The sequence below is a fragment of the Eurypyga helias genome, unplaced genomic scaffold, assembly GCF_000690775.1.
Source record: "Eurypyga helias isolate BGI_N326 unplaced genomic scaffold, ASM69077v1 scaffold30837, whole genome shotgun sequence".
Lineage (NCBI taxonomy): Eukaryota > Metazoa > Chordata > Aves > Eurypygiformes > Eurypygidae > Eurypyga > Eurypyga helias.
In genome coordinates, this window is record NW_010262850.1 from 17161 (window position 1) to 42530 (window position 25370).

The window sequence follows — 25370 nt, forward strand, 5'->3', positions numbered from 1 at the left end:
ACTCTGTTACTTAATGGTGATAAATACAGATCAGTATCTGACTGTGCATCCTTTCTCATGAGGTGATCAGACGGCTCCATAGCATTTTTCACCTGCCTGTTGTAGGGGGGATGTAACAGGGACTAGAGATGGCATGTGTAGATTCTAACTTGAGTGTCAACTGCTTGGCTGGACTCCCCTCCCTGCAAGCACTCTTCATATGTTATCAGATGTTAGATATGCTATGTTTTGTAAAACCAGATCTAATATATATCTTCACTGGTAAGCTATGGTATATTTCAGGAAGGCTGCATCAAGGAAGTGAAAAGTGCTGTTCAGAGTACTAAGGAAATCTATAGCTATTCTGTTTTACAAGACTAATATTTCACTACCAAGGTACAATCTTTTGCTTGACTTCTACTATTTGTTTTCAAAGGCATAAAGCTTCAATCTTGCTGCATTTCAAAGTCCATCAAAAAAAATCCCTCTGGCTCTTCATTCAAGTTTATCATACTCTAAGTGACCCTCCTGTAATCTTTATAAGAGGTTTTTGTTTTGTTCTGTGGCTTTTTATAATCACCATCTTTCTACTTTTAAAATAGACTCCAGTTCCTTGAATTAGTACAAGCAGTTGAGAATAGGCTATTCCAGCTACCCTGCACAAGTAGCTTTACTTACTGCCTGTACGTTTGCAGCCTGAGCTACTGCTCTTGCTGCCAGGGTCTGTGTTGTTCCTCACACTGGGACAAGGATTATTTTATTTCAATTGTTTTATGAAAAATTCTGTTATTATCTTTGCTCTAATGCTGTTTTACCTGGCACCAAAATACTGTCTGTGCAGCTCGTAATCACCACAATACCATGTAAGAAGTGCCACACTCTCTCCTGACATACTGCAGTCCCTAAGCCCAACCTGAACAGCAGCCTAAACCTCCTGAAGGGGCTATTGAATTTGTACAGATCTGTCCTTTGTCTCTCTGCAGAGGGTTGTGGGAACACAGCTGACATTTTCAGCACAGAGAAATATATGGCATTTTGTCACTGTCTTTATCTCCTTGAAAGTAGCAGAGAATATTTATATTTCCCTTTTATTTACACAATTATTGGAAGCCTATACCAAGGAGTAGAAAAGTGCACCCATGCTGTTGGTTTGATATTTTCCTTTGTGACCACCAGAACAACAGATATTTCCAGCTCCAATTAAGTCTCTGTGTACAGTCAGGGAGCATCCTGGGAGAAAAAGCGGATTGTGGCACAGCAGCCTGGGGTATTGATCTGCACCACTTTGTCTAATCTGTCCATGCTTGATGAGGTGAGAACTGCTGGACCAGCCTGGATGTCCCCATTGCAAACACTCCCACCTCTTGCCTGCACAGCTGCAGTCCGAGATAACCACAGCTGGGAAAGATGTGCAGTGGCAGCGGCAATCACTGGATGTAGCCCCAGTCCTGTATCAGATGCGCTGATTTCTGGGCATCTGCTTCTTCCTGTCCCTGTTCCCAACAGCTCTGGAGGCACAGGAGAAGCATTGCTTTACCTGCAGGGTGATGGATGTGAAGGGGAGTGATAGGAGGGGATGAAAAGGGCTAAATGCCACCCCAATCCAACCCAAGACATGTCTGACCTGTCCCAGCCCCCTTTACTTACCCCAATATTATGTAGGCCACTCAATACCCCCCTCCCACCCAGTTTCCTTGTTGACACCTCTTCTTGCACAGCTAAGAGAACTTTCTTTGCACCTCTGAGCTAGGTATGTTTTGGAGCAAGGAGTGGCTATTCCCAGCTCTACTCTTTGCCTTGCCTTGTTCAAATAATCTCTATCACCTGGAAAATGTTTTTTTTGTTTTTCATCCAGTATCCAGCTTTTCCAAGGAGTGCATTCCTTGATGGGCTATGCCCTTGATCTCATCTGGGTTGATGTTGCTGCAGTCATCATGGTGGGGATTTTTAATGTGTAGGCCACAGGTTTCTCTAGAAAGAGGAAGATGCCAGAACCAGTGCCCGCTATAAGAGTCAGTCCCCTAGATGTGGGTGTCTTTCAGCATAAGTTGATTTTTGCTGCATGTGAAATTCTCCTTGTTCAGTCTGTATTTGACCTAAGCTGTGTCTATGCTGGCCTTGTTGACAACCCGCGTGCTCTGAGCCACTGGCTATGGGCTAGCTCTGACCACACTGTACAGCATCTAAATCTCATCTCCCTTAGCACCCATTTGATGTTTTAATTTTTATATGTTCTTGCTTGCTTGCTTCCTTTCTTCCTTCCTTCCCTTTCTTTCTTGTTCTCCCACATTCTATCTGGCTTTGTTTTTTCCTTTGAGAGGGCTGTGTTGTCACACATCCATGATATTTTCATGCCATGACCACAGAACTTGTTACTTACCTTAAGGGCATTTCCAGGCACATTGCTGGCTGAGCTAGTGGTGGTATCCACCTGAGTTCACTACAGATCCATATTGCCTGTCTAGAATGCTCAGACAAACTCATCTCTCATCTGGGTCTAGGTTTCCTCAAGATAGAAACTAGTTGTTTTGTTCCAGGGTAAGCCTGGAACCAAACTAGTCTGTGCACCATGTGAATGAGTGGAGAACTAAGGACCTGGAGAGGGAGATGTAGTTACCCTGCACTTTGGGAAGAATAGGAGATGCTCTAGGCTTAGTTTAGTTATAGGATGCTGTCTCACTTCTTGCATACCCTCATGAGAAAATATCTCACAGGGGTTTCATTCCTACATGAAACAGACTTCTGTGATTCTTTAACAGTGCATTTCCTATTCAGACTCCTTTGGCTCAAACAACTGAAAGCATTTAAAGCGCATCAAGGCCAACCACTGTTAAAGGCAAGGTGACCAGAACCAGGAGATGCAAGCAGGGGAGGCAATCACTGAAGTGAATTAGTTTGTAAGGTCTCAAAACAGGGCAGTCAGGGATTCTAACAGACAGGCGTGAAAAGCTGTGAGAAGGAAGCATCAAGGAGTTAAGAGATGAAGCAAATATGGATTAGAGAGACAGATACAGGTTTGGCACTGCTCTCTGTTGGAGTGGCTGAGGGTACTGCTGCAGTGCACAGAGCCATCCATTTTGCTGTTTGCAGGGTGCTTGTGGTCTGACCTGCCCACAGACACATGTATAAGAGCAGCCCTGATCAAGCTGTCTATGTATGTCACCCACCTTGGACACAGGCAAGATCAGGTCTTTCAAGGAAGTGCTTTAGGTTGCCCTGTCTGCTCGATGCCAGCTGCAGTACTGCTGAAACAACTCTTCTGTGGAAAACCATGATGAAGGGATGGGAGGTGATATGCTGGACCCAGGCCCAGTGCAGGAATTGGGACACTGGTACAGGCTGTGGGGCAGTGAATTCTCCTCTGATGTGGCCCAGAATCTCAGGACAGAAGTTGAGTTTTCAAGGGGTGGGCTTTTGGCAATTTGTGACCCAAAGGCATGTCTCTGGTAAATTTTAAGCATGGACATTGAGTGTAATGAAGGTCAGGGCAGACATGGGTGTAATGGTTTGAAATCAGTTTGCATTAATAAATCTCTCTCTCTTCCCCTTCTTTTTATCCCTCCCAACTAAGCTCCTACCTGCTTCTTTGAAAATATTGACTCTGGTCATGTGCCACTGACTCTTCCTAAAGATCATAGGTTATGTGTGACCCTGCCTACAGCTGCCTGTGTGGATTCATTCTGGATTTCTGCCACACCTTGACTTCTTTAAGGTTAGGATATCTCCTACTCTTCACTAGAGCACTTCAGTGGAGTGCTTGTCCACCCCAGTAACAGCACTGAACCTATAGCATGACCACAGGCCAGAGCAAATGCAAGAGACTGAGAGGAAGGGAGGGCAATCTGTGTGTTTCTTGAGTGGCCCTAGTGCAGTGCACCTTAGCCAGAGTGTTCAGCCAGGTCCTACCTTTTGCATCAAGCCTTTTAAAAGGCCAGTTATTCTCTCCGGAGGATCTCAGACTCAGCTGATGGGAATGTGGGAAAGTAATAGCTCTTCCTTTCCTAGTGAGCCAAGGACCTTCAGCCTCACAGGAGCCTATTCCAAACAGTGGCAAGTGCACACAAATGCTAACTCCAGCTGCCTAAAAAGTCAGAGGGTCATTTTTTATTTTTCTACACATGCAATGCTCTTGCAAACTCTAACTTGCTGTCTCATGGAAAGATGGTAGGTAGAAGTCTAAACCTGTTTTGCTGTCCTGCTCAAGGTCTGCTGTGAGTACAGCAACACTTCAGGGAGCAAAGGATGGAGAATGCTTCAGGGGTAAGTGTTCATGCATGGAGAGGAGCAGTCCCTCTGCAGCTTCAGTCCTGTTAGAGGAGGAAGGAGCCCTCTTTGGGCATCACACCTGGTTTGAATTTTACCTTGACCTATTTATTCAATAACCACTTCTCTGGCATGGTGCTCTCCTGCATGCTGCTTTTCCCTCATTGCCTACATCAAGAGATCTACCACATAAACCACATGGCAACCAAATGCAACTCAAGGGGAAGTGTACAGCCTTCTGGGGCTGTGTGGAGGGGCTGGAGGAAAAAGGGTACCTCTGCCTCACAAGTGAACAGGGCAGCACAAGTGTCTTCAAAAGGGTCCTGCTATTGCCAGTTCTCCCACCAGCAGGAACATCACTAAACCTGAGAGACTATTTCATTCCTCCTCAGTTCACTCCATCCTTACTTACAAGGCTTCCAAAGAAAAAGAGTTTGCTAGTGGGAAAAAAAAAGGAGCAAGACTTATACAAGTCACTTAGTGTGTAGTGAGGGAAGGAAAAGAAGAAAAAGACTCTTTCTCCCCTCCATCAACCACCCTACAATTTTGGAGTCTGCATCCCCCCCCACACTGCTGCAGAATTAATACAGGAAGAATCTTTCCTTTAAAATGAAACCACTTCCCAAATCAGATGGGTTTTCTGAATCAAGAACTTCCCTTTTGTCCCCCTCTCACACCTCGGAGTATCTCAGACAAAAGCCCAAAGTACTACCAGCCCCTCACTGCTCATTGCAGCCCCCTCAAACAGGGATGTGTGCTCAGCCATCCCCCAGAAAGCTGCTGGGATGGAAAAGCGTGTGTGGATTTGCAGTCCAGAAGTAGCCCTGTTAGCTCATAGTGATTTGCAGATGCAGTTTCCTTCACCCATGCGAGCTCATGAGATGCGGTCAGAGGGACGAGGAGGGGAAGGGAGGAGCCACAGGGCAACCCGCCCCCTCCCCCCCCACGCTGCTATCATCTGGGGTACTGACTGTTTCGGTTCTGTGCAGCATCTCAACAAGCAGAAGGCAAGGGGGAACAACAATTTTGTTGAAAATATACCACGCTCTTCAGGATGGACTTGTGTTCTGCTGGTAAGCCTCCACCGTCGTTTGCCTTGTTTTCTGTGAGGGCTGTGCGCTCAGTTTGATGGGGCAGAGTGCACCACGAAATCCCAGTGGGTAGAGCGGATGCTTCCAGCAGGCAGAGTGGATGCTCCCAGCAGCTGGTGGCCGGAGGAACGGCATGGTAGAAGATTGCTGGTGGTGCAGTTAATTGCTTGTCAGCTTTCATCATAGGCATAGTTTTCTTTTTACTTGCTCTCGCGTAAGCCAACTTCCTTTCACATCAGAAGTTTTCCCACTGGTTTGAATTAACTTTGCGCTGAGAGTGTCTACTGCTGAGGTCCCTTGTGCTGGTAATCCTGAGCTGATCTGAGAACCGACTCAGGGGTATCAAGGGCCTATGCAACACTTGGGATGAGCACCTATAAGATTTGGCTTACTCTTCATGAAACTCTGGTGTGGCTTGCAAGCTCCCCAGTGCTGTTTCCATGGAGCTCGTTTGCCTTCATAGAGCTCCTCATGCCGTTGTGTATCCCAGTGCAACAGCCTCGCAAGGGTTTTGGTACCGGGGGCCTCTCTTGCTTATGTCCATGCTAAAGGGAAATGACTGTTTGAGGGTTTTACCAACTCCAATTCACCTGCAGGTGGGTCTGCCTGGTCCTGAAATAATCTGCAAAGGCAGATTTGGGTGAGAGGAGATAAGCCACATCTGAGGAACTGAGAGAGATCTCAGGTTTTATTTCTTGCTTTGGCAGGTGGTGGATAAAGCGATTGGGATTCAGCAGGGGAAGGCATACTGCTAGGCTGAACATTGCTAGCCTCTGGCTGAGTAAGCTCTGAGTGTGTGTGTGTGTGTGTGTGTGTGTGCAAAGGCAGCAGATAGAGATGAATGGGAATGGGCTGAACAAGGGCCAGGAAGAAAGAAGATTATTTTGCAATGGCCCCACTGTGTCTGACTGTCCTCAGGCTTTTGCATATAGGATGTAGAGCACAGAGTGAAGGGAGAAAGCAGTGCCCAGTTTCAACAACTCTTCTGCACTTTTTAGCTCCTAGGTAGGTAGCCAAGGAAAAGGCAAGCTCCAACCGCATACCAGCCTCTCTTGTCAGGGAAATTGGTGGGACCTGTGGGAGCTGAGTTTCTCCCAGCATCTGCCTATGAATGTTGGTGAGGGTGGGTCTCTTCAGATCACCCACCTGTCACCACCTGAAGGTAACTGTGGATAAAGCTTCTGCAGGACAAGCTGGGCAGGAGGAGGAAGGGGGTACCTTATGTTTTGCTACTTGTTTTGGGGTGTGCTTTCCACAGAAATAGGCGCTCTGAACTGACAGTCTGACAGAGTCATTCATACAAGTTGCATGTTACTGAGTTAATTATGTCTTAGATGTTACACTGCAAGAAGACAAGGATACGCTGCTCAGGGGCAATGTGGGTTTGCTCAGCTGTGTCTAGAGGCAGAGCCTGGAGACAGGCAGTGCCTGAAGAGATGTGCTGGTTCTGTCTGGTGTTTTTGCTCAGTCCCAGCCTGTTATTCACACCTGGGTGGGAAAGTGGTTTGGGTTGATGCTGCTCTACCTCCACCGCCAAGGCTGCTGCCAGATGCAGTTTTTCAGTGAGCTTTAGAGCACTGAATGTGTTTAAAGTTGCTTGGTTGTGGCATGATTTTAGTGAAAATCAGGGGTACACATACACCTTTTCCAAGAGTCATTCCTACCTGGAGATGTAATGGTCCTTTTAGGTAGCTGTCTACTACAGCTGCATGCAGATGAGACCTGCTTCTGTGGGGAGGCTGCTCTCCCTGCAGTGGACTTCATCTTCCAGCTTCCTTCAGGGCCCTCTAGCTACAGTATGGGTGAGGCCGCAGAGCCCGTATGCCAAATCCTTGAGTGGGGTGTGTCAAACATCAGAGAGCAGACTGGTATCTAGGATGTGTGGGGTGAGAGCCGTTCTGATTGCTGTGCATTGTCATGTGGAATAAGGGGGCCAGGAGTCAGCATAAATTCTTCTTCACAGCTTTCCTCCCCCATAGCTGGAATGTGCACATTAAACCCGTGTGAGGTCCATGTTGAATTTCTTCTGACACAGGCTGGAAGAGAACTGTGGGGTGGCTGCAGCAGGGAGACAGATTGGGCTGGAGGGAATTGAGGAGCTGGAAGTCGTCCTGCTACCTGCCTGGTACCTGGCTGAGGAGGCAGTGGTCTGTACTGGAAATTACACGGAAGTAATACCAAAAACAAAAAGGAATTTCAGGTGAAAATCTTCCACCAGACAGCCTCAGCTAGACAGGAGGTGCCCATCAGGCTGCTCTGCTTGTGCACTGCCATGGGTAGAGGTGCCTAAACCCTATAGCAGCCCTGTGTTGCCTTGCAAACAGGCCGGCAGAACCTTGGCTGTTGTACTGTGGGTGGGTAGCACGTGGATGGCCTGTAACAGTGCTACAGATGCAGTCATTCTTCATAACCTTCCCCTACTGCTTCTGCTGTCCACCCTTCCAGCTCTCCTGGGAGTCACTTCCCACTTGTCTCTCTGCTCCTTTCCTTTTCATACACTTGCTTGGGAGTGAAAGCCTCGCTTAGCACTGGGCAGCTATGCACAGCCCTTTGCTTTGGGAAAGGAGACCAGCAAACACAGAACTCTTGGCTGACCGCATGAGTACCCAGACTTTTGGGTAACTCTGACCTGTCCTCCAGATGGGGAGGCTGGGGGCGTAAGTCACCACAACTGGAATCGAAGTCTGTCTTCTGTTTTGAGTGACAGCACTAAGAATACAAGCCTGGGCAATTCATGAAGAACTGGCAGGTCTTTCTATCTGGGTCTGCCTCAAGAGTGGGAAACAACCTCAAGAGCAGGTGTAAGCCCCACAGATGTGATGCTGATGTGCTTTCCTTTCAATATTTGCTCTCTGCAAATAAATTCCAAGCAGCAACCTCATGTCCTCTCTGGAGAGGATGCGAGACAGTTTCTTATGCCTTGTGTCTGAACTGGAAGGCTTCCACGTTGGCTTGGCTGACAGCATCCCCCTGAAACCTGTGGGTATTTTCATGGGGTGTTCTTCAACGAGGTGAAATTTCCCCCTGTGCAGAGAACCCTGACCAGTGCTATGCTTCATCTGTGTCCTGACCTAGCCTGAGAGGGAAGTGGAACTTGGTGGTACTGAGGACTTTGATGAGACCAAAGCTGTTCCTCAGTTCCCCAGTGCAGGGATGAATTCCCTCTGCCATTACGAGCATTGGGAGCAAGCCAGGCTGTGCTTCACTCTGAGTGTCCCTCTCCTGCCTGCTCGACTTGCTCTCAACATGGAGAGGGAAGGAAAGGCAAAGCAGCCTGCTCTCATTCTCTCGTCTGCCGCTTCCTCTGCTGCCCTTCTGTGGACAGTTCCCCAAATAGGACTTTTGTGTTCATTTCCCCTAACTGTAGACCCCACTGTGTGCAGTAGCATCGATACACGGCCTCAAAATAGCCTTGTGCAGAGCATTAGGCCTTCTGTCAGAGAAGCAGAGTAACATGTAGGCACTGACCTCACAATTATTTTCCAAGGCAATACGGGACTTAAGTTGAGGAAACTTAGAAAACCTTTCAAGGACCCTCTCTGCAGCTCAATCTAAATGGCTTTGAATGTTCTATCCATCCAATTTTCCTTACTATGTCACCCTTTCCAGGTTTTTTGTCCCTTGATTCCTTCCTCATGATTCTATGCTTTGTTCCCTCCATCCTCCCCTTACAAGCAGTCCTTCCCACATTTTTCTCATTCTGACAAACTGGTCAGGTAAATCACCTGGGAGCTGGGGTTGCCAGATGTTCAGGAGGAAGGAGGACTGAATTATTTAGAGTTTCAGTGGGGGTCATGTGGGTGAGATGGTGTCCTCTGGGAGCCTCACATCTCTCTGAGATGCTTTAAGCTGCTTCAGTAGACACAGAACAACTGAAGCAAAGCAACCAGCCACACCACAGACTCTGCTGATGGTGTGTGTGTGTGTGTAAGGGGATGTTCTTCAGGTGCATCCTGCTATGGTGCTTTTGTGGAAAGAAATGCAGGACAAAGGGTATTAGGAGTAATTTGTCAAGGAATCGCCCCAGTGATTCCACAATTACCAGTCCCTGTAGGGATGAGAGAGATAGAGCTGGGGAGACCAAGAGGCTGGCCTCATCTCCTGCAGATGCCAGCGGTGGGAGACAAAGTAAGCTGAAACACCCAGGCACCAATGACATTCAAGGGGAAGTCAGCAACCTGCCTGACAAGCAGCAAAGCCACTGTATGTTGTTTTTTTTTATTGTGGTTTCTTTTTGTTTGTTTGTTTTTTGTTTGTTTGCTTGGTTGCTTGTTTGTTTTTTTTTTTTTTCCCCCTCACATATAGGTTTGGCTCTTGTGAGCTGCTGGATGCCACAGGTTTTCCTCCCTTCTTGACCGGCTTCAGCAACCCATCAGCTTCTTGCAGGTCATCATGAGGGCTGTTTGCAGAGCTGAGAGGGGATATGGGTTCTTCCCAGCCCTGGCTTCATGCTGGCTCCTTGCCCGGTGCTCTCCTCCCAGAGACTCAGCAGCCTCTCCCCAGGGAATGCAGGGCTTGAAAACAGCAGGAGGAGTGATGGGATAGAAATCACAGCCTGAGAAAAGTAATAGGACAGACTTAGCCCATGGAAACTCAAACAGCTAGGAGGATGGGGGAAAGATTAGGATGTGGGAAGGCAGGTCTCTCTGAGCTGTTGTGGTCATGAGAGGAAAGAAGCTTATGGGCTCTGAGATGACTGCCCTTGTCCCCTTTTCCTTCTGCTTGTCTTGGCTGGTTCCTTCCCCTTTTTCCCCCACTCATATTTATAGCAGTTACTTTGCATGTGAGATCCACACTAAGAGAATTTCCAAGGCAGCTGGCATCACTTCCCCTTTTTTCAGGAAAATGGGAGGCCCAGGGGATTTTGCCTTATGAAACAGTGGAGCAGGGCATCCTGTGACATGACCTGGCTTCCTGGGAAGCTTTGTCTCACAGTGTTTAGGTGCGGCAAGGACCCTGTCTGCAGTGATCTCCCAGGAGCTCCAGTGCTCTCAGATTTCTATGAGCCCTCTGGTTTTTTTTCCTGGGGCTCCTGCTTTACCTCTCTAGGGCTGCAGCCTCCTCTTTCTCCTTGCTGAAGAGGCTGTGCTTCACCTGGATTATATTTAGCAGCAGTGCTGTCACCCCAATTCTTCTAGGTCTTTTATAAATCATTTTGTGGTCGCTTTGGCTCTGCTGGTATCTGTTTAACTTCCTGTACTTTACAATGAAGCCTGCTTGTATTTCTGCATTGTCTGTAGTCTACAGAACAGCAGCCTCCCACAGACACCTCTTCTTCAGCAAGGCTTTCATCCCGCCAGATCCTGCCCTCAGACTTGAAGAACCTCGCTTCTTTCTCTTAAGCCATTTCTGACTCTAGCTGTGGTGGATCAATCCACGAAGCCAGTGGCTCTTCATGGGAGGTTCGGATGTAGATGAAGTATTTAGGTCACAGCTCTTCAGTGCATAAAGATGACTGAGATAAAAACCACCGAAGAGCATTTGGTAAGACCTCCTCATTGTGCTCACAGTGAGCGAAACGGGTTGAGTAGGCAGGATGGGTTGCTGCAGGGTTAGCTCATAGGGCTACCAGCACAGCAGTGGGCTGCAAGGAGGGGTATATGGGTCTGTGCTGGTCACCCTGGGCTGAGAAACATTTGCAGGGCAAAGTGTGCCGTGGCTGCAACAGCAGGGAATGTAGATGCTGAAACACAGAAATCAGCGTTGCAGTGACACAGCCCTAGGAGACGATAGGCACTGAGAGGTTGAGGCAGCTTTTCCTCTGTCAGCTGTGTTTTCCTGTTTCCTATATTGACCCCAGTACTATCCTCACAGGCATCTCCTTTTTTTTTTTTATTTCCCAGGGTCAGCTGACTTGAGTAAGGCTGAAGAGGCTGAAATAGAGACAATCAGGCAGCACAGACAGGAGCTTTTGGAGGACATTAAGGTAAGACCCATCCTGTTCCTGCTGTCTTCCTAACTTTCTCAAAACAGTCTTCACCAAGGAGTGTCTTCACATAACAGTGCAGGCCATGCAGAAGGGCTCCTGCACAGGAGGCATGTCCTCTGGCATGATTCAACTTGAATTCTGAACTTGCCACCAGTGTGCATACAACCTGTGGTACTCTCTGCTGCAGGAGTCATAAACGACTCTAATGGGATATTTAAGACTGGTCAACTCAATAGCGAGGATGGGCTGGGATTGCGTATTTAGGATTAAGGAAATGAACATTACTTTACTAAGTCATACTGACAGGGATCTGGCTCAGTATTTATGATTAGTTTTAATTACTGATTACCTGTTAATGACATATCAGTCCTAGTGACCTGCTGCATCCCCCTGCGTTTATCAAACCATTTGTTTGTTTGTTTTTGGACCTCTAACAAGTCCTCAGGATTGTCTCTTTAGAGAGGTGTGATGGCAGGTCCTTCCACACAAGTTTCCATGGTTGAATCATTTGAAATTCAGGAGCTAAGATCACAGCTTTGGTACATCGTTGCAATACCTAAAGCTTAGTAAGCAACACTCCCAGCTCTGGAGATGGATGAAGCATGACAGAGTGAAGGTCAGAGCAAAACTGAAATCCAGAAGCTCTTTTAAATTATGGGATATTGGAGAACTTGCGTTTCTCTATCTGGGTGCATACTGTGGTCACATCCTCACTCTATGTTGAGGCAAGATCTGTCATAAAACAAGCTTTCTTCTCCCACCTATTCTGGTTTGCATGGGGAAGAATGTGTGTGATTCCTGGAAGAGAGCCGTGATGTGCTCTGGCTCTGAGGAGGACCATAACTACAGGATAGAAGCAAGGAGATACAGGCATCTTCATTTCCTTGGTAACGCAGAATACCCAGCCAAGGCGGCCATGGTCTGTCATGGGACTAAAGGAAACTGAATTCTACAGTTGATTTTTTAAAAAATTTGGCAGTGATTACTCTTCTTTTATTCCTCTCTTCGTTCTTCACCTAAAGACAGTTAGCTGCCCGATAGCATTTGAATGATAGGTACGTTAAAAACTCTGTGCTGCACAATGTGGCCGCTTCAGGTTCATATTGACCTCACAGTTACTGGTTCCACTTCCCCTTTCCTGGATGTGTAGCAGGGCTATGCAAAGTAAAAGCTACAAGGAAATGGGCATGATGGAAGGGCTTTTACATCTGACACTTGTTTGAGGAACTGAAATCAGCACTGGGGTGAGTTCTCTGACACTCTCCACACTGGCTAAGCTTGATTTTCCAACTTTGACTGACAACAGATGTGAGAACATCTTTCTGCCCCTCTCTCCCATTGTTTTCATCTGGAATCCGGCAGGGTCACCCCAGAGCAGTGCCCATTTCATAGACATCCTTGGCTGGTCGGGACCATCTGACCTGTCCTCTTCCTACCACTGAGGGAAGAAATAAGACATCCTCTGTATGCATCTGCTGTTTTCCCCTCCACCGTCTTTATCCATCCTGATATTTCTATTACAGAAGCTGAAGGAAGAGATTGCTGCAGTGTTCGCAGAGATTGAGTGCTTCCAAAATGCAGAGGAGAGGCAAGAGGCAGACAATAAACCTGGGGGGCAGACCAGGCAAGTGGTACAAGATGGGTATTCCTTTGTTTACAAAGCCTCTCTCAGTGCTGAGAAAACAAAAACACGGATGGGATCTGGATCACAACAAGGACTGGGAAATGAGGCCAGGAATCCCCTTCTCTATTCTGAGTTTTCTCTTCATTCCTGGATAGTCAGACACCTCTCCTTGAGATTTCTGAGTTACCTTGTAAGTGAATTGAAACACAGCCCTTTATTCTAAGTTTGACTTTCTTTCTTCTTTGTGTTTGCAGCAAACTGTCACAGAGGGATAAACTTCTGTCCCTGGGCCGGAAGAAATTCAACATGGACCCTCCAAAGGTAAGATCTGCTCATTCCACTGATGAGGAGAAATCTCTAAGGAAGCGCTTCTGTGGGCTACTGGTCCACTTGCAGCCACCTATGTCAAAAGAACTATGACATGGGACTGTGGGGCTGGTTTGCTACCTCATTGAGGCTCCAGTTAGTAGCACCTCCAACCTCTCCCTGATCAAGCTCGCCCCATCATGTGCCCATAGGCCATCCCATCAGATGTAACCCAAAGCTAAGAGAAATAAAGCGAGGATGGTTTAACACTGCCAGTGTGTCAAGAGAGCCAAATTTGTGGCCTGTGGAGTGAACCCAGGTTTTCCATTTTCTGGGACTCTGACCAGCAGGGTCCAGGCTCCATAGCCTTCAGCCCTCTGCAGAAATCTCTGAAATAGTCATGATTAAATAGAGAAGATGTGAGAAAGACAGTCTCCTCTTCCTTCCTCCTCACTGCTGGACCCTTTTTTGAGCTCTGTAAGGAAAACCACAAGCTGCGATTGAACGATTGCTCATTGTCAGCTAACCACCACAGCTAGCATCTTGGGTGACCTGTTGGTCTGAGTGACAACGTTTCATGCCTCCCCCCTGCCATGCTGAGACCCTCAAGATGCCTTCCCCAGTGTCCACACCCCAGCTGGAGTGCTTGCCAGCCCCCTGGACATCCCTCTGCCAACAGGAGCTGTCTCAGTACTTGCAACCTGCGTGAGAGCAGGTTTTGTTTTGTCTTTCTGTCTGACCTTGGTTTGAGTCGCCAGGGGCAACTCTTTCCGTGGCACTGTGCCATGCTGTGCAGAAATACCTGAACTGGTTCTTACCCCAAGCCAGTTTAGCTTTTTTTAGTTCAGTGCCAATCAGCCTGGTCGAAATGTTACAGTATGGGCTCATATTATGTAGATCGCTGTTTATTGCTTCCCTTTTGCTACACACCACAGGCTGAGAGGTGCTGCAATGCAATGAACTCTCTCTGCCCCCCTTTGCTAAGGTTACACTTCATCCATGAAACACTGATGCTTTTAAATGAGTTCCTATCTCCAAGATCTCAGGGCACGCTCCTGAGGCTGGAGGAGGTAAGCGTTAGTCATCTGACTGAAGGAAACCTTTTGGGTGAAACGTTTTCTTCTGGAAAATGGAGCCACATCATCACCGCTATGGCTTTGCAAAATTAAATTGATCTTAGCAAAATTCTGTCTGGGGAAAAAGAAAGGAAAATAGTGTGGAAAAATCTCACAAACATTTCAATTTCTTCTTTTGAAACTGCTTTTTCTTTGGGGCATTTTAGAAATAGTTTCTTATATATTACAAGGCAAAGTGAATTGATTCTGTTGAAGCAGAACATTTTGATGGATCTAAAACAATTTTCATTCCTTTATTGTATTTTGTGAGGAGAATTGCAATGCGATCTGGAGAGTTGCAGTGGGTTTAGATATTGTTAAGAATCTGAACAAAACCTCCACTTCTTGTGACTTTGAAAATCATGGAATTCCCTCTAAAATAGGATGTTAACTCTTTGCACAGCCCATCTCAGACTCTCTGTATTCCTTAAAAATCACATTCCATCCTTACTGGCAGGGGAGGATGGAGCTGAAAAGATTGCAGACTTCTCTGTTCTGTGACATAGAAGAAAATGTAGGAAAAAATAATTTTAAATTGTCTTTTGTCGGAGTATATTTTTTACTATGTCTTTCTTTTAAACAAACATTTTTTGTTTTCCCTTTAAGTTAATTCAGAAGAAAATTCTATTTAGAAACAGAGCACTAAGATATTTTGATTGAAAATGTTTAAATGAACTATTCTGACTTTGCCTTTTTGGACTTTCAACCTACATTGCCCTCTTTTGTTTGCTTGAGTTTTCACCCCAGAGAAACATTTGTCCAAATCGAGGGACGTGGGACTGTCCCACCACGGCTTATGAACAGGAATGGATTACGGGTGGGAACGTATCTGCGTTCTCCAATAATGAGGCTGTGGGTTAATGAAGGAGGCAACATCATCAAAGCCAAGGAAGGCTGATATCAGGGTGTTGGGGTTCTATATTCTCCTCAGCCCACAGATCTGTCTCACTTCACTGTCTTACTTCTCCTCCCTCAGGGGATCCAGTACCTGATTGAGCACCAGGTATTGTCCTCAGACCTGCAGGAGATCGCCAAATTCCTCCATAAGGGTGAAGGCCTGAACAAGACAGCCATTGGGGATTACCTGGGTGGGAGGTGAGCAACCCATCCAGGATGAGGAGGCTCTTTGGAAGCCCTGTCCTGCCTGGCCCGTCTCAACTGTCATTTTGGATGATCCCAGGCAGACCTCGGTCAGGTGCCAGGACTGAACATACCTCAGCCTACAGTGGGCTGGGTGGGCAGCACACCTTTGGGTTGTAGCTAAGGCTGGCTGTATGGGTCACCTTTCCTCTGCCTGAGATAGGGCCAGCCTTCCCAGACAAGAGTGTGCATTTTGGCTTCTCATTGGGCAGGGGGGAAGTTGAGGTTGGGATGGAGCCAGGTGCATGTTGTCACACAAAGGGGCATCCAAACTGAGCAGGGTGGAAGCTCTCTTCTGACCTTTTCCCTCTGTCCTCTCCCAGGGACCCCACAAACATTCAGATCCTCCAGGCTTTTGTGGCATGTCACCAGTTTGCCAACCTCAACCTGGTGCAGGCACTGAGGTGAGCGAGCGGGCAGGACACAGGGGATGAGCAGGAGCCGGCTCAGCCACTGAGTCTTACCACCCAGGGAGACTGTGAAGCGCTTCGGGGCTGAAACGGGGCTGCCCAAGGCCCTGCTGCGTGTGTTGGCTCTGTGAGGAGTTAACACCTTTTCCTGGAGGAATTCTTTCATGCCCCTTGACTGGACTGGCCATGTGCAGAGAAGATGGGAAAAGCAAAGCTGGTCACTGTGGCTTCAGTGGCTGGGGGTGTGGGGCAGGTATTTGCACCAGGAAACATGTCTGTCCCCAGTGCCTGTTTTGTCAGTGGCAAAGTGACTCTGCCTTAGGGCATCTTGTTGTGTTATAGGCCAGCCTCCCGGCAGGACCCTTTCTCTTGAGGTCTCTGCTGCCTTGCAGGGCACTCCTTAGGGAAGAGGAGCCATGATTTCCAGGATGCTTTGTTCTGCTTCCTGCTTTTACGGTGTTTGAGGCTGATGAGGTCGGGCGGTTTCCAGAGAGAGGAGCGGAGCTCCTGCTTCATGCCCTGTGTTATCTCCCCACTGTGATGGGATGACTTCTTTTATTTTCATGGTGTTCCATGTGTTGAGGGAAGGGCTAAATGTCCCTTGCACCCAATCTGACTAACTCTCTGGCATACTGTTCCTGATAGACAGTTCTTATGGAGCTTCCGGCTGCCGGGGGAGGCGCAGAAGATTGACCGGATGATGGAGGCCTTTGCCAACTGGTACTGCAAGTGTAACCCAGGAGTATTCCAGTCCACAGGTAGTTATGGGGGAAAGAAGGACTGTAAAGCTGAGCTCCACTCTTTACGAGAGAGAGGAGCCTTCCTTTTCCATTCACAAAGCACGGAGGGCATCACTTGGAACTGGGGATGTTTTCCTTTAAGCTGAAGGAGGCAGCCCAGTTTCTGTGAAGCTTTCCAATAGGTTGGGGGTCTTCAGCCCTCCTTGTGTTACTGTGCTCCAATCCATCCCCACGGGGAATAGACTTGAGAAGTGCTCCCAGCCCCACATGAGGTGTACCTCATCGCAGCAAGAATAGCACTGACAGACATGGGTCTCTAGGAACTTTCCTGCTGGCAGAGCCGTTATCAGACCAGATATACCCAACTTGCCCCATCACACTGAGGGGATGGAATCATGTCCATCATAGCATATCAGCTCTGTCACTCTTACTCCTAGCAGAGGTGACATTTCCCTCTTCCTACAGCTGAGGCCATAATGCTGTTCTCCAGTGACTGGAAACCAAGCCACCTCTTAGAGTGTGCATTGATCTGTTCTCTAAGACAAGTGCCACCCATCCTGGTTTTATTTCTTGTTGACAGACACCTGTTATATACTCTCCTTCTCTATCATCATGCTTAACACCAGCCTGCACAATCCCAATGTGAAGGACAAACCCCCTTTTGAAAGGTTTGTGTCCATCAACAGGGGCATTGACAATGGAGGAGACCTGCCGGAGGAGCTCTTAAAGGTAAGAAGACCTCCAATTTTCTCATCAGTCCCTCTTTTCTCTTTGTCTTGGTGTCCACTAGGAAACAAAGGTCCACAGGTCTCAGTGTAATACAGGCTTACTGACCTACACTGCTCACATCAGTCAGGACGCCAGTGCCTGACCTCTTACACCAGGATATATCTTTGAGAGAGTAGAACCAACAAGCCTCAGATGAGTGTCAGGATCTCTTCCAGCATCAGCATCTCTTCCAGCATCTTTAAAGGTCTCAGAGGTTCCATGGTGTGTCTGATCCTGGAAGATGAGATGCAGAACTGGGGAGACAGAGGCAGGGGATGCATCCATTAGCAAAGCTGGAGGTGCTGTTTTCCCAAAGGCTCAGCAGGCATGGGACCTACCTGCCTTGTAAGGCAAGGTAAAGGTGGGCAGCCTGCCTATGTGTCCAGCTTCACCCAACCAACCTGGGGAGAAAAACTTGTCTCTTGTGCCGAAGAGACTGCTTGCAGCCCACACTTGGGTTTGCTGAGCAGCATCCCCTCAGGGTAAAGGTTTTAGATTATTCTCCAGAGTCTCATTTCTTTCAGGCAATTTAGGGGAAATTGCAGGAGCCTGTAGTTTCTTTTCTTTTTCTTGGCTTGGGATTTGTGTAATAAATGATGGCAAATCCAATGACTTGACCAACATTTTTGTATCCTTTGAAAGCTAGTAACCTGCCTCCCTGTCACTTTGCTATTGTGAATGTCACCCTTTGTGTCCGTCAGTGCAAATACCTTGGTTCTGTGCCTCCTTGTGTTCAAGTAGATGGGTGTGTTGGTCTCTGCATACCAGCTCTCAGCAGTGTTTGCAACCACCAACCTCGACGCTAAGTGGGGCTGCAGCCTCTACCGTGTCATGTATCCCACCCAACAGTGCCATAGTACTACCCACAGCGGCACTGGTGTGGCATGCTGGGTTTGGTCACTGCAGCCTCTCTTGATATGGCTGCACACTTTTGTGTCCGTGACTTTCCAAATAGGGTGAAAAAAAGGGCTGGTGATCCCCTTTGAGACCCTGTGAGTTGTAGACTGGGGGCTGTTGTACCCTCAGTGCTCGCTGCCCACTGCCCTCCTCGTTCACCCTCCTGCCCTTGTGGAAACAGAGCAACGGACCAGATTAACCTAGGAGAGTTGTGTACAAGCTTTATCAGAAATCTGTCTTTCTTTCTTTTTCTTTCCCTCGCCAATGCTCTGGGGCAGAATCTGTTTGAGAGCATAAAGAACGAGCCATTCTCCATACCAGAGGACGATGGGAATGACCTCACACATACCTTCTTCAATCCTAACCGAGAGGGCTGGCTCCTGAAACTAGGTAAAGGCAAGGATTCCCCTAATTCCTCTGAATTCCCCGCCTGCCTGCTTCCCACCGCAAATCTCCCCCAGGAACCCACCAGCATCTCCGCATCCGTCCCTCTGGCTGCTGCGGTGGGATGAGGCTGACACCTGCTGTTGGAGCCAGCCGCCTGCTCTCTCCTCCCAGCTCCGGCAGGCTCTGCCTGCTCAAAAAGGCACTCAAAAAGATACCCTTCACCCCTCCCCGTTCCCAGCCCCAGCAGAGCAGAAACTGGCTCCCTGGTGTGCATGTCCGGCATCCTACCAGCGGAGAGCACCGCGGTTGCCTGCTTGGGGCTGGGAGGGTGTGCTTGTGCGTGCATGGCTGGAGCTGGGGAAGGTGGCGGGAAGGACAGCAAAATGGGTCACTAATGGCTTTTTGAACCTCACTGCCTTTAGGAGGGCGTGTGAAAACATGGAAACGACGTTGGTTCATTCTGACCGATAACTGCCTGTACTACTTTGAATATACCACGGTAATAAAGGCTTAACCCCCAGCTGGGAACTGTGTCCTGGGTGGGTATGAGCCTCTGAGGGGCCAGGGAGGAGCAGAGGGCTGGGGGCAACTCTTCCTTTCTACCGCATGCTCCCAGACTGAACTCAGACCTCCCTTCCCTCTATGCAGTTTCCTCGCCTCTGGTCTTGAGGAGGAGAGAGGCTGGACACTGCAGCTATTGCTGTGATCTCCTGTTAACCAAGCTCCCGGTTGTGTAAACGGAGACGACACTGTCCTTGTCACCCCCCCAAAGGCACACGTCTGGGAAATCAGGGAGGCTCTAAATAGTGGCATAGATGTGGGTGCTAATTCATTTTTATTTCCCATCAGGACAAAGAGCCTCTGGGCATTATCCCTCTGGAGAATCTCTCAGTCCGGAAGGTGGATGATCCCAAAAAGCCAGTAAGTCTCCATTGCTTGGTACTCCGCCAAGGCAGGCTCTCGGGAGGTCAGGGGGAAGAGAGGGTGCACACACCCTACTCTTACCGTGCTTCTCAGAGCGAAGGTGCCATTCCAACCTGCCTTGTCTCCCCCGTCTCATGACAGCATCTAAACATGATTGTAGTTTACTAGGGAAGATCTGATGTGAATGGAGAACTGCCCTTTGGCTGGCTGTATTGTATGTTTTCGTGTGTGTGTGTGTCTGTGTGCAGGGGGAGAGAGGTGAGTGCACAGAAGGGGTGTATTTACCTAAGAGGGATGGCCTCGAGATCTAACTCACAGTGGGGTGCTTTGGGTGGGGAAGGAAAGGCTATGTTGCATTTCAGAGGTAGAATGCTCTCCTCCCCTTTGAAAGCTCTCTGAGCCTGTCGCCCATGGCTGAAGGCAGCATAGACTCCTTGGTCCACCCTGTCCTCCCTTACTGCTCCATTTTATTCCCTTTCTGACAGAACTGCTTTGAGCTCTTCATTCCTAACTGCAAAGGGCAGAAGATCAAAGCTTGCAAAACAGATGGGGATGGGAAGGTGGTGGAAGGCAAGCATCAGTCCTACAAGATCTCAGCAGCCACACCAACAGAACGTGATGAGTGGATTGAGGCAATCCGGTGAGGAGACCAGAACTGGAGGCCTGTGCTTGCCTCTGTTCATCCCCAGGGACAAGTGGCCACAGAGTTTATTTGGCTACCAGGGCTTGAAAAAGGGGGTGGAAAGATATGTTTGCAGTCTAACTCTTGACATCAATGAGTTTCAAGGTTGACTTCAGTGACTTTCTGGAGAGTCACAGCTAAATTCTCTGCTGTGGGTCTGCAGATCTGCAGTCCTACATTTGGGTGAGTGGTGTCTCTGTGCAAGTTCAGTTAGGGTGCCTGTGCTGCTCTCCAGCATTAAATCTCTAACATTTGCTCCCATTTCCTCTCAATTCCAGGACCAGCATCACACAGGATCCTTTCTATGATCTGGTGTCTGCCCGTAAGAAAAAGATTGCCAGCAAAAACTGAGCCCTGACCTTGTCACTGGCATCAGTAAGATGTAGTTGTGGGACAGCTTCCCTCTAATGCTAGGCTCTTCCAGCGAAGAAATTTGGGAGCATTGGTTCCCTCTGCCTCCCACTTGGCAGGAAGATGACTGGCAGGACACCTTGTCAGGTTTGCTTCTTCCTTTTCCAAACTGAAGGCAGAGGCGCAGGGTGCAATCCGCTGAGGACTGTCAGAACCGTGGGCATGGCGTTTCCCATGTCCGAACTTGAAGGCTCAATATTGACTTCACCTTTGGATTCTCCCATACAGACTGAGGCATGTAGGGCAGGATTTGAGAGGAGACAAGGATGTCTCCAGCATGCCTCCAGCGCCTTCCACCACCAAACCAGGCCTGGGTATTATTAAGTGAAGAACCATGTAGATGCTCTTGGAGCAGCCAAGAATGGTACAGTCAGTTGCAGAGTAGAAAAGTCCCAGTGGCTTTTCTTCCATGATGTGTAGTGGCTGTGGAGAAGGGACCACTGTGAAACCAGAGGCCAAGAGAAGATAAGAAGCCCAGTTCAGAAGACAGCCCCCTCCCCTTTCTACCTCCCATAGCCATGAGGGCTGTAATCCTGGGAAGTCCCTGCTCTGTAACTGAGTCATAGGTTTTATAAAGCTGAAGATGTTGGATAGGGAGATAAGGAGTAACTGAGTGTAGAGGATCTGTGGGACCAGGGCAGTGGCTCTGGGTCTTCTGTCTCTCTGTTTTGAAACTCAGGGACCATCACAGGTCTCCCTAGGGAAGAAACCTGAACACTAGCTCTCCTCCTGGCTGATGGCTTCCCCAACAGAAGTTGCTTCCTTGTACCACTCCAGAGGCCTGGGCATTGTATCTGAAAGGCCAGCAGCCAGAAGGCATGAAAAATTGGAGGTGTATACGCACCGCGTGCACAAGGACGTACACACACAGAGACATTCCCATCTTCATGCATCGGTTTCATCTTGAGCCTGGGTTTTTTTTGTCTCTTGTGTAAAAAAACCAAAGAAATAAAAGTTCTTTAAACCAGCCCAAAACTCAGGGTAATGTGCTCGTTCTAGTGATAATGGCAGAGGATGTGAGTTAAGAGTGTCACGCTCCCGTGCCTGGCAAAGCAGCCTGAGCACCACCGCAGCTCTGCACTGCACCCAAAATGCAGGCAGGCAGCCGTCCAGCAGCTGGGGAGGGAGGAGGAGTGGTGGATGGGACAAACGAAATGTGCAGGGAGCTGGGAACAACACGGGGGCAAATACCAGACACTGGCTAGAGGCAACTACACCTGCAGGGTTAAAGGATGAGGTAAGCTATTGCTGTTTTATCTGTTACCTTTCAGGTCTCTTCTAGTAAACACTGGTGCTGTCAGTCTCTTTGCCTTTATTTCTTCCTGCAGAGGGCCCTATCTACCAGGCAATCTGCAGCAGGCTCAGCACAGCCTGATTATTCATCCTAGTTATTTTTGCCCAAGCCACAGGAATGTTGAATTAATTTCAAGAGGCAGGGAAGTGTATCTCGGAGTTGAAGCACGCGCTCACCCTGGAGAAGGAACGTGAAGGTTTTCTTCTGCTCGCGCCTGCCAATGTCTCCTGCACTGAATCTCTTTGTCGCTGATGTGACACGGGCTGAGTTTGCTGCCCACTGCTCTAGAGCACATGTGCTCACACACACATCCACTCTTGCTTTGGGTTCAGTGTGGGGAGGCAGGGTCAGGTCCAGAGCTGGGAGAAGGCAGAATGTGGCCCCTTGTCTTGGTGACATCTCCACTATATGTAAGAGAAAAATAAATATACACTTGGTTGGTGAAAGATGCCCCAGAGCTTAGGATTTGGGTGAGAACTGTCTGATCTGGTGACTCTCAGGCTCATGCTCTGTGTGATAAAAACCATCAAAATGTAGCCTGGAGTCGCTCTTCTACCCACAATCTGCTCCTGGGTGAGGGAGTCCAGGCTAAGCCTTCCCTTTACCTGGATCATTCCTATGACAGCAGGATCTATCCAAGCTCTTCCCAGTCCCTCCTCATCCCAAATCTTTGCAATTCTCTTCAGGCTGCCTATGTCCTTTCCCCTCCCTTCTTCCCCCAGATACCCAGACATTGCAGAGCAGAATCATTCCTGCGGGGACAGGGTGGGAAGGACAACTTGTGAGAGGCAAAACAATGCACAGAGACAGGCCAATTGTGTAATTTCCATCCATCAAACTAACCACAAGAGTCAGGAGGAGATGGGCCAGGTTTCTTCTCTCTTAGAGACTGAGGTAGGGAGAGGCACAGTAAGTTTGAGTTTCTCTTTCTTTCCTTGGCCCCAGCACAGAAAATTCATTTCCAAACTCTTTGCTACTCAGTTTCCTCAGTGCGGTGAACACAATGGTACCCGATGTTGCCCACCAGCAATGCAACATGTGCACCCTCCGCGTGATATCCCTCACCTCATGCCTGCTGAATACCAATGCGTTTGGTATTGGCCAGGGTGTCTCAGAATGGGTCTATAAAACTTGACCGTCCACTCACATCTGTGTGCTTTGACACTCACGCTTGGAGCCCTTGCAAATTTATGATGGGAATGACTTGTTCAACTGGAATGGCACCAGCAGGGAATGTGCTGATGGTCACCATCATCATTCCCTTTGCTGAGGGCAACTGCAGCACCACACACATGAATGAGTACACACAGACTGACACACAGACACACACATAGCCCTGCAGGTACTAAAGCTGACAGATTGCTATTGGTGGATATGTTCCTCTTTCTCATCAGCAGCAGCGTTATGTGGCTCACACAGACATACGTGCAGAAGACTGACACGTATTCCCTGCCTGCCAAAGGACTCCTGCGCACACTCAGTAATTCATTTTCATAATAAATGTCCATCTATTTTAATAAAAGGGCTGGGAGGAGAACGCTGCAGATGTGCAGAATAATCTGCATCACTGCAACCTGCCTCCTCCCCCCTTTTTGCCTTCCTCCTGTCCCCTGTTTATCAGCTCCTTTTTGGAAGGCTAATACATTTTAAAGAGGTTTACTAGAAACTGCAGCGACAGAGATGGAGCAGCTGTGAGGAGAGCCAGCAGTCTCATTCAGCACAGCTTAGGTATCTAGCAAAGGGTAGAGAAAAACTCTGGGAGGTGGAGGGGAATGGCAGTGACAGAGAGAATGGAGACAGACTGGACTGAATTATGGATTCAGATCCGATCAATGGGCATGAATTGAATCTGTCTTTTTCCAGAGAGTGAATGCCCTTGGTGGTGGGAGCTCATGAGGCCTGTGGGAAGGCAAGACTCTGCGAGCAAGTCGGTCAGGAGTGGTGCTCAGTGGTGGGGTGGGAGCACCTGTTTGAGATCCTGCCCGTGCCTGGCAGGCCTGAAGCTCCTCAGCTGTGTGTCACACACCCTTCAGCACAAAGGGAAAACCAAGGCTAAACAGGGTTGTCTGGAGTGGGACAGCCAGCCTTTCAGCTCCCCCTGTGACATGCCATGTGAGTCCCCACACCTCACGCCTCCACAGCACTGCAAGGATTGCCACCGAGAGGGGTCAACAGGTTGTTCCATAAACATGAAGGAACAGAGGCTATTACAAGGGCCTCAGGGGGATGGGATCCTGTCTTCATACCTTCTGGGATCAGCCACTTGTATGGCAGGGAGCACAGCCCTCCTGCATCGGAGCTGGTTTCAGTGGCACAGTCAGATTTGTGGGTCCAACAGGAGCAGTTCCTCCAGTCTCCCATCCCTTATGTTTGGTAGCTGGGTAGCAACTTGTTACCTGAGGGTGGGGTACCCGCTGTGGTACCTCCTCCCTCTTAAAACTTTCCTTGAGTATGTGTTCAACACAGAAAGTCCAGAGCACAAAGCTAGAGGGCAGGGTGGCTCCCAAAGGCACCATGGCCTCTCTGCTGCACCTTGTTCAGGCTCACTTCTGTCTCCAGCCTGACAGCCCCTCAGTCTAGGGGGCTGGAGAAAACCCAGGCAGACTGGGGTTGAGACCTGACCAGATATTCTTGGAGTATCGCGGCTGTCACATCCGCAGTGGCTCTGCCCTAAGTGCCTGCGACAGGGGTGTGCAGCTGTCTCATCTCGCCACGCCATTTCCAATCCTACTGCCTCCCTGTGATGAAGATGAATGTGGCCTGTCCCAGGTTATCACATTCCTGGGTGTGTGACCCTGTACAGACATCGGTGTGCTCCTGAAGGCTGATGATATTGAGCTAAATACAAAGAGGCTGTGTACGGTGGGACAGAGGGGGCTGCAAGGAAAGCATCAGGGAGGGTGGAGGAGGCTGGGTCTTGTGTGGGTAGTTGATGAAGGGTGACAAGACCAGGGCTTTCATGTCAGCTCCAGAGCACAGGTGGCATGAATGTCAGCAACAAGTAAGGTATGACATCCCTTGAGCAGCCAGCAACCTTTTACCGCAGCCACCATGTCACACCATCACGGGGCACTCCCTGTCACAACAGCTATCCTCTTTCCGGGGGGGTTGAAGAGCAGTGTCTGTCACTAGAGTCAGCCCAGCACTTCAGGGAGAGTGGAGATGGCGCATGGTGGCCATCAGATCTGGGCTCTCAGGGGCACAGCATGTGCAGAGAGAGGCCCATATGCCCTGCTAGCGCAGCATGTCTTTGCTGAATAAGTGGGGTTACATGTCCCTCTCTGCCTGCAAGTACAAACACAGGTACAGGTGTGTGCGTGAGCGTGCTGTGTCCTGCACACGTGTAGTCACACCTACCCAAGCACATCTACGCAGACACAGGTACACACACAAACCACAGGCATCCCAGG

At 48.8% G+C, this 25370-nt stretch overlaps 1 protein-coding gene across 1 annotated transcript; it reads left to right on the plus strand.

Annotated features, from left to right (window-relative positions):
- The first annotated feature begins 5268 nt into the window (after positions 1 to 5268).
- On the plus strand, positions 5269 to 20765 carry CYTH4 (cytohesin 4). The gene is made up of 13 exons (XM_010155869.1): positions 5269 to 5315; positions 11177 to 11259; positions 12786 to 12886; positions 13141 to 13207; positions 15284 to 15402; positions 15771 to 15851; positions 16503 to 16615; positions 17178 to 17326; positions 18541 to 18652; positions 19072 to 19148; positions 19499 to 19570; positions 20059 to 20213; positions 20534 to 20765. Exons 1-13 carry the CDS (start codon positions 5297 to 5299, stop codon positions 20604 to 20606), a joined length of 1221 nt encoding a protein of 406 aa, XP_010154171.1. The 5' UTR covers positions 5269 to 5296; the 3' UTR covers positions 20607 to 20765.
- The last annotated feature ends 4605 nt before the right edge of the window (positions 20766 to 25370 follow it).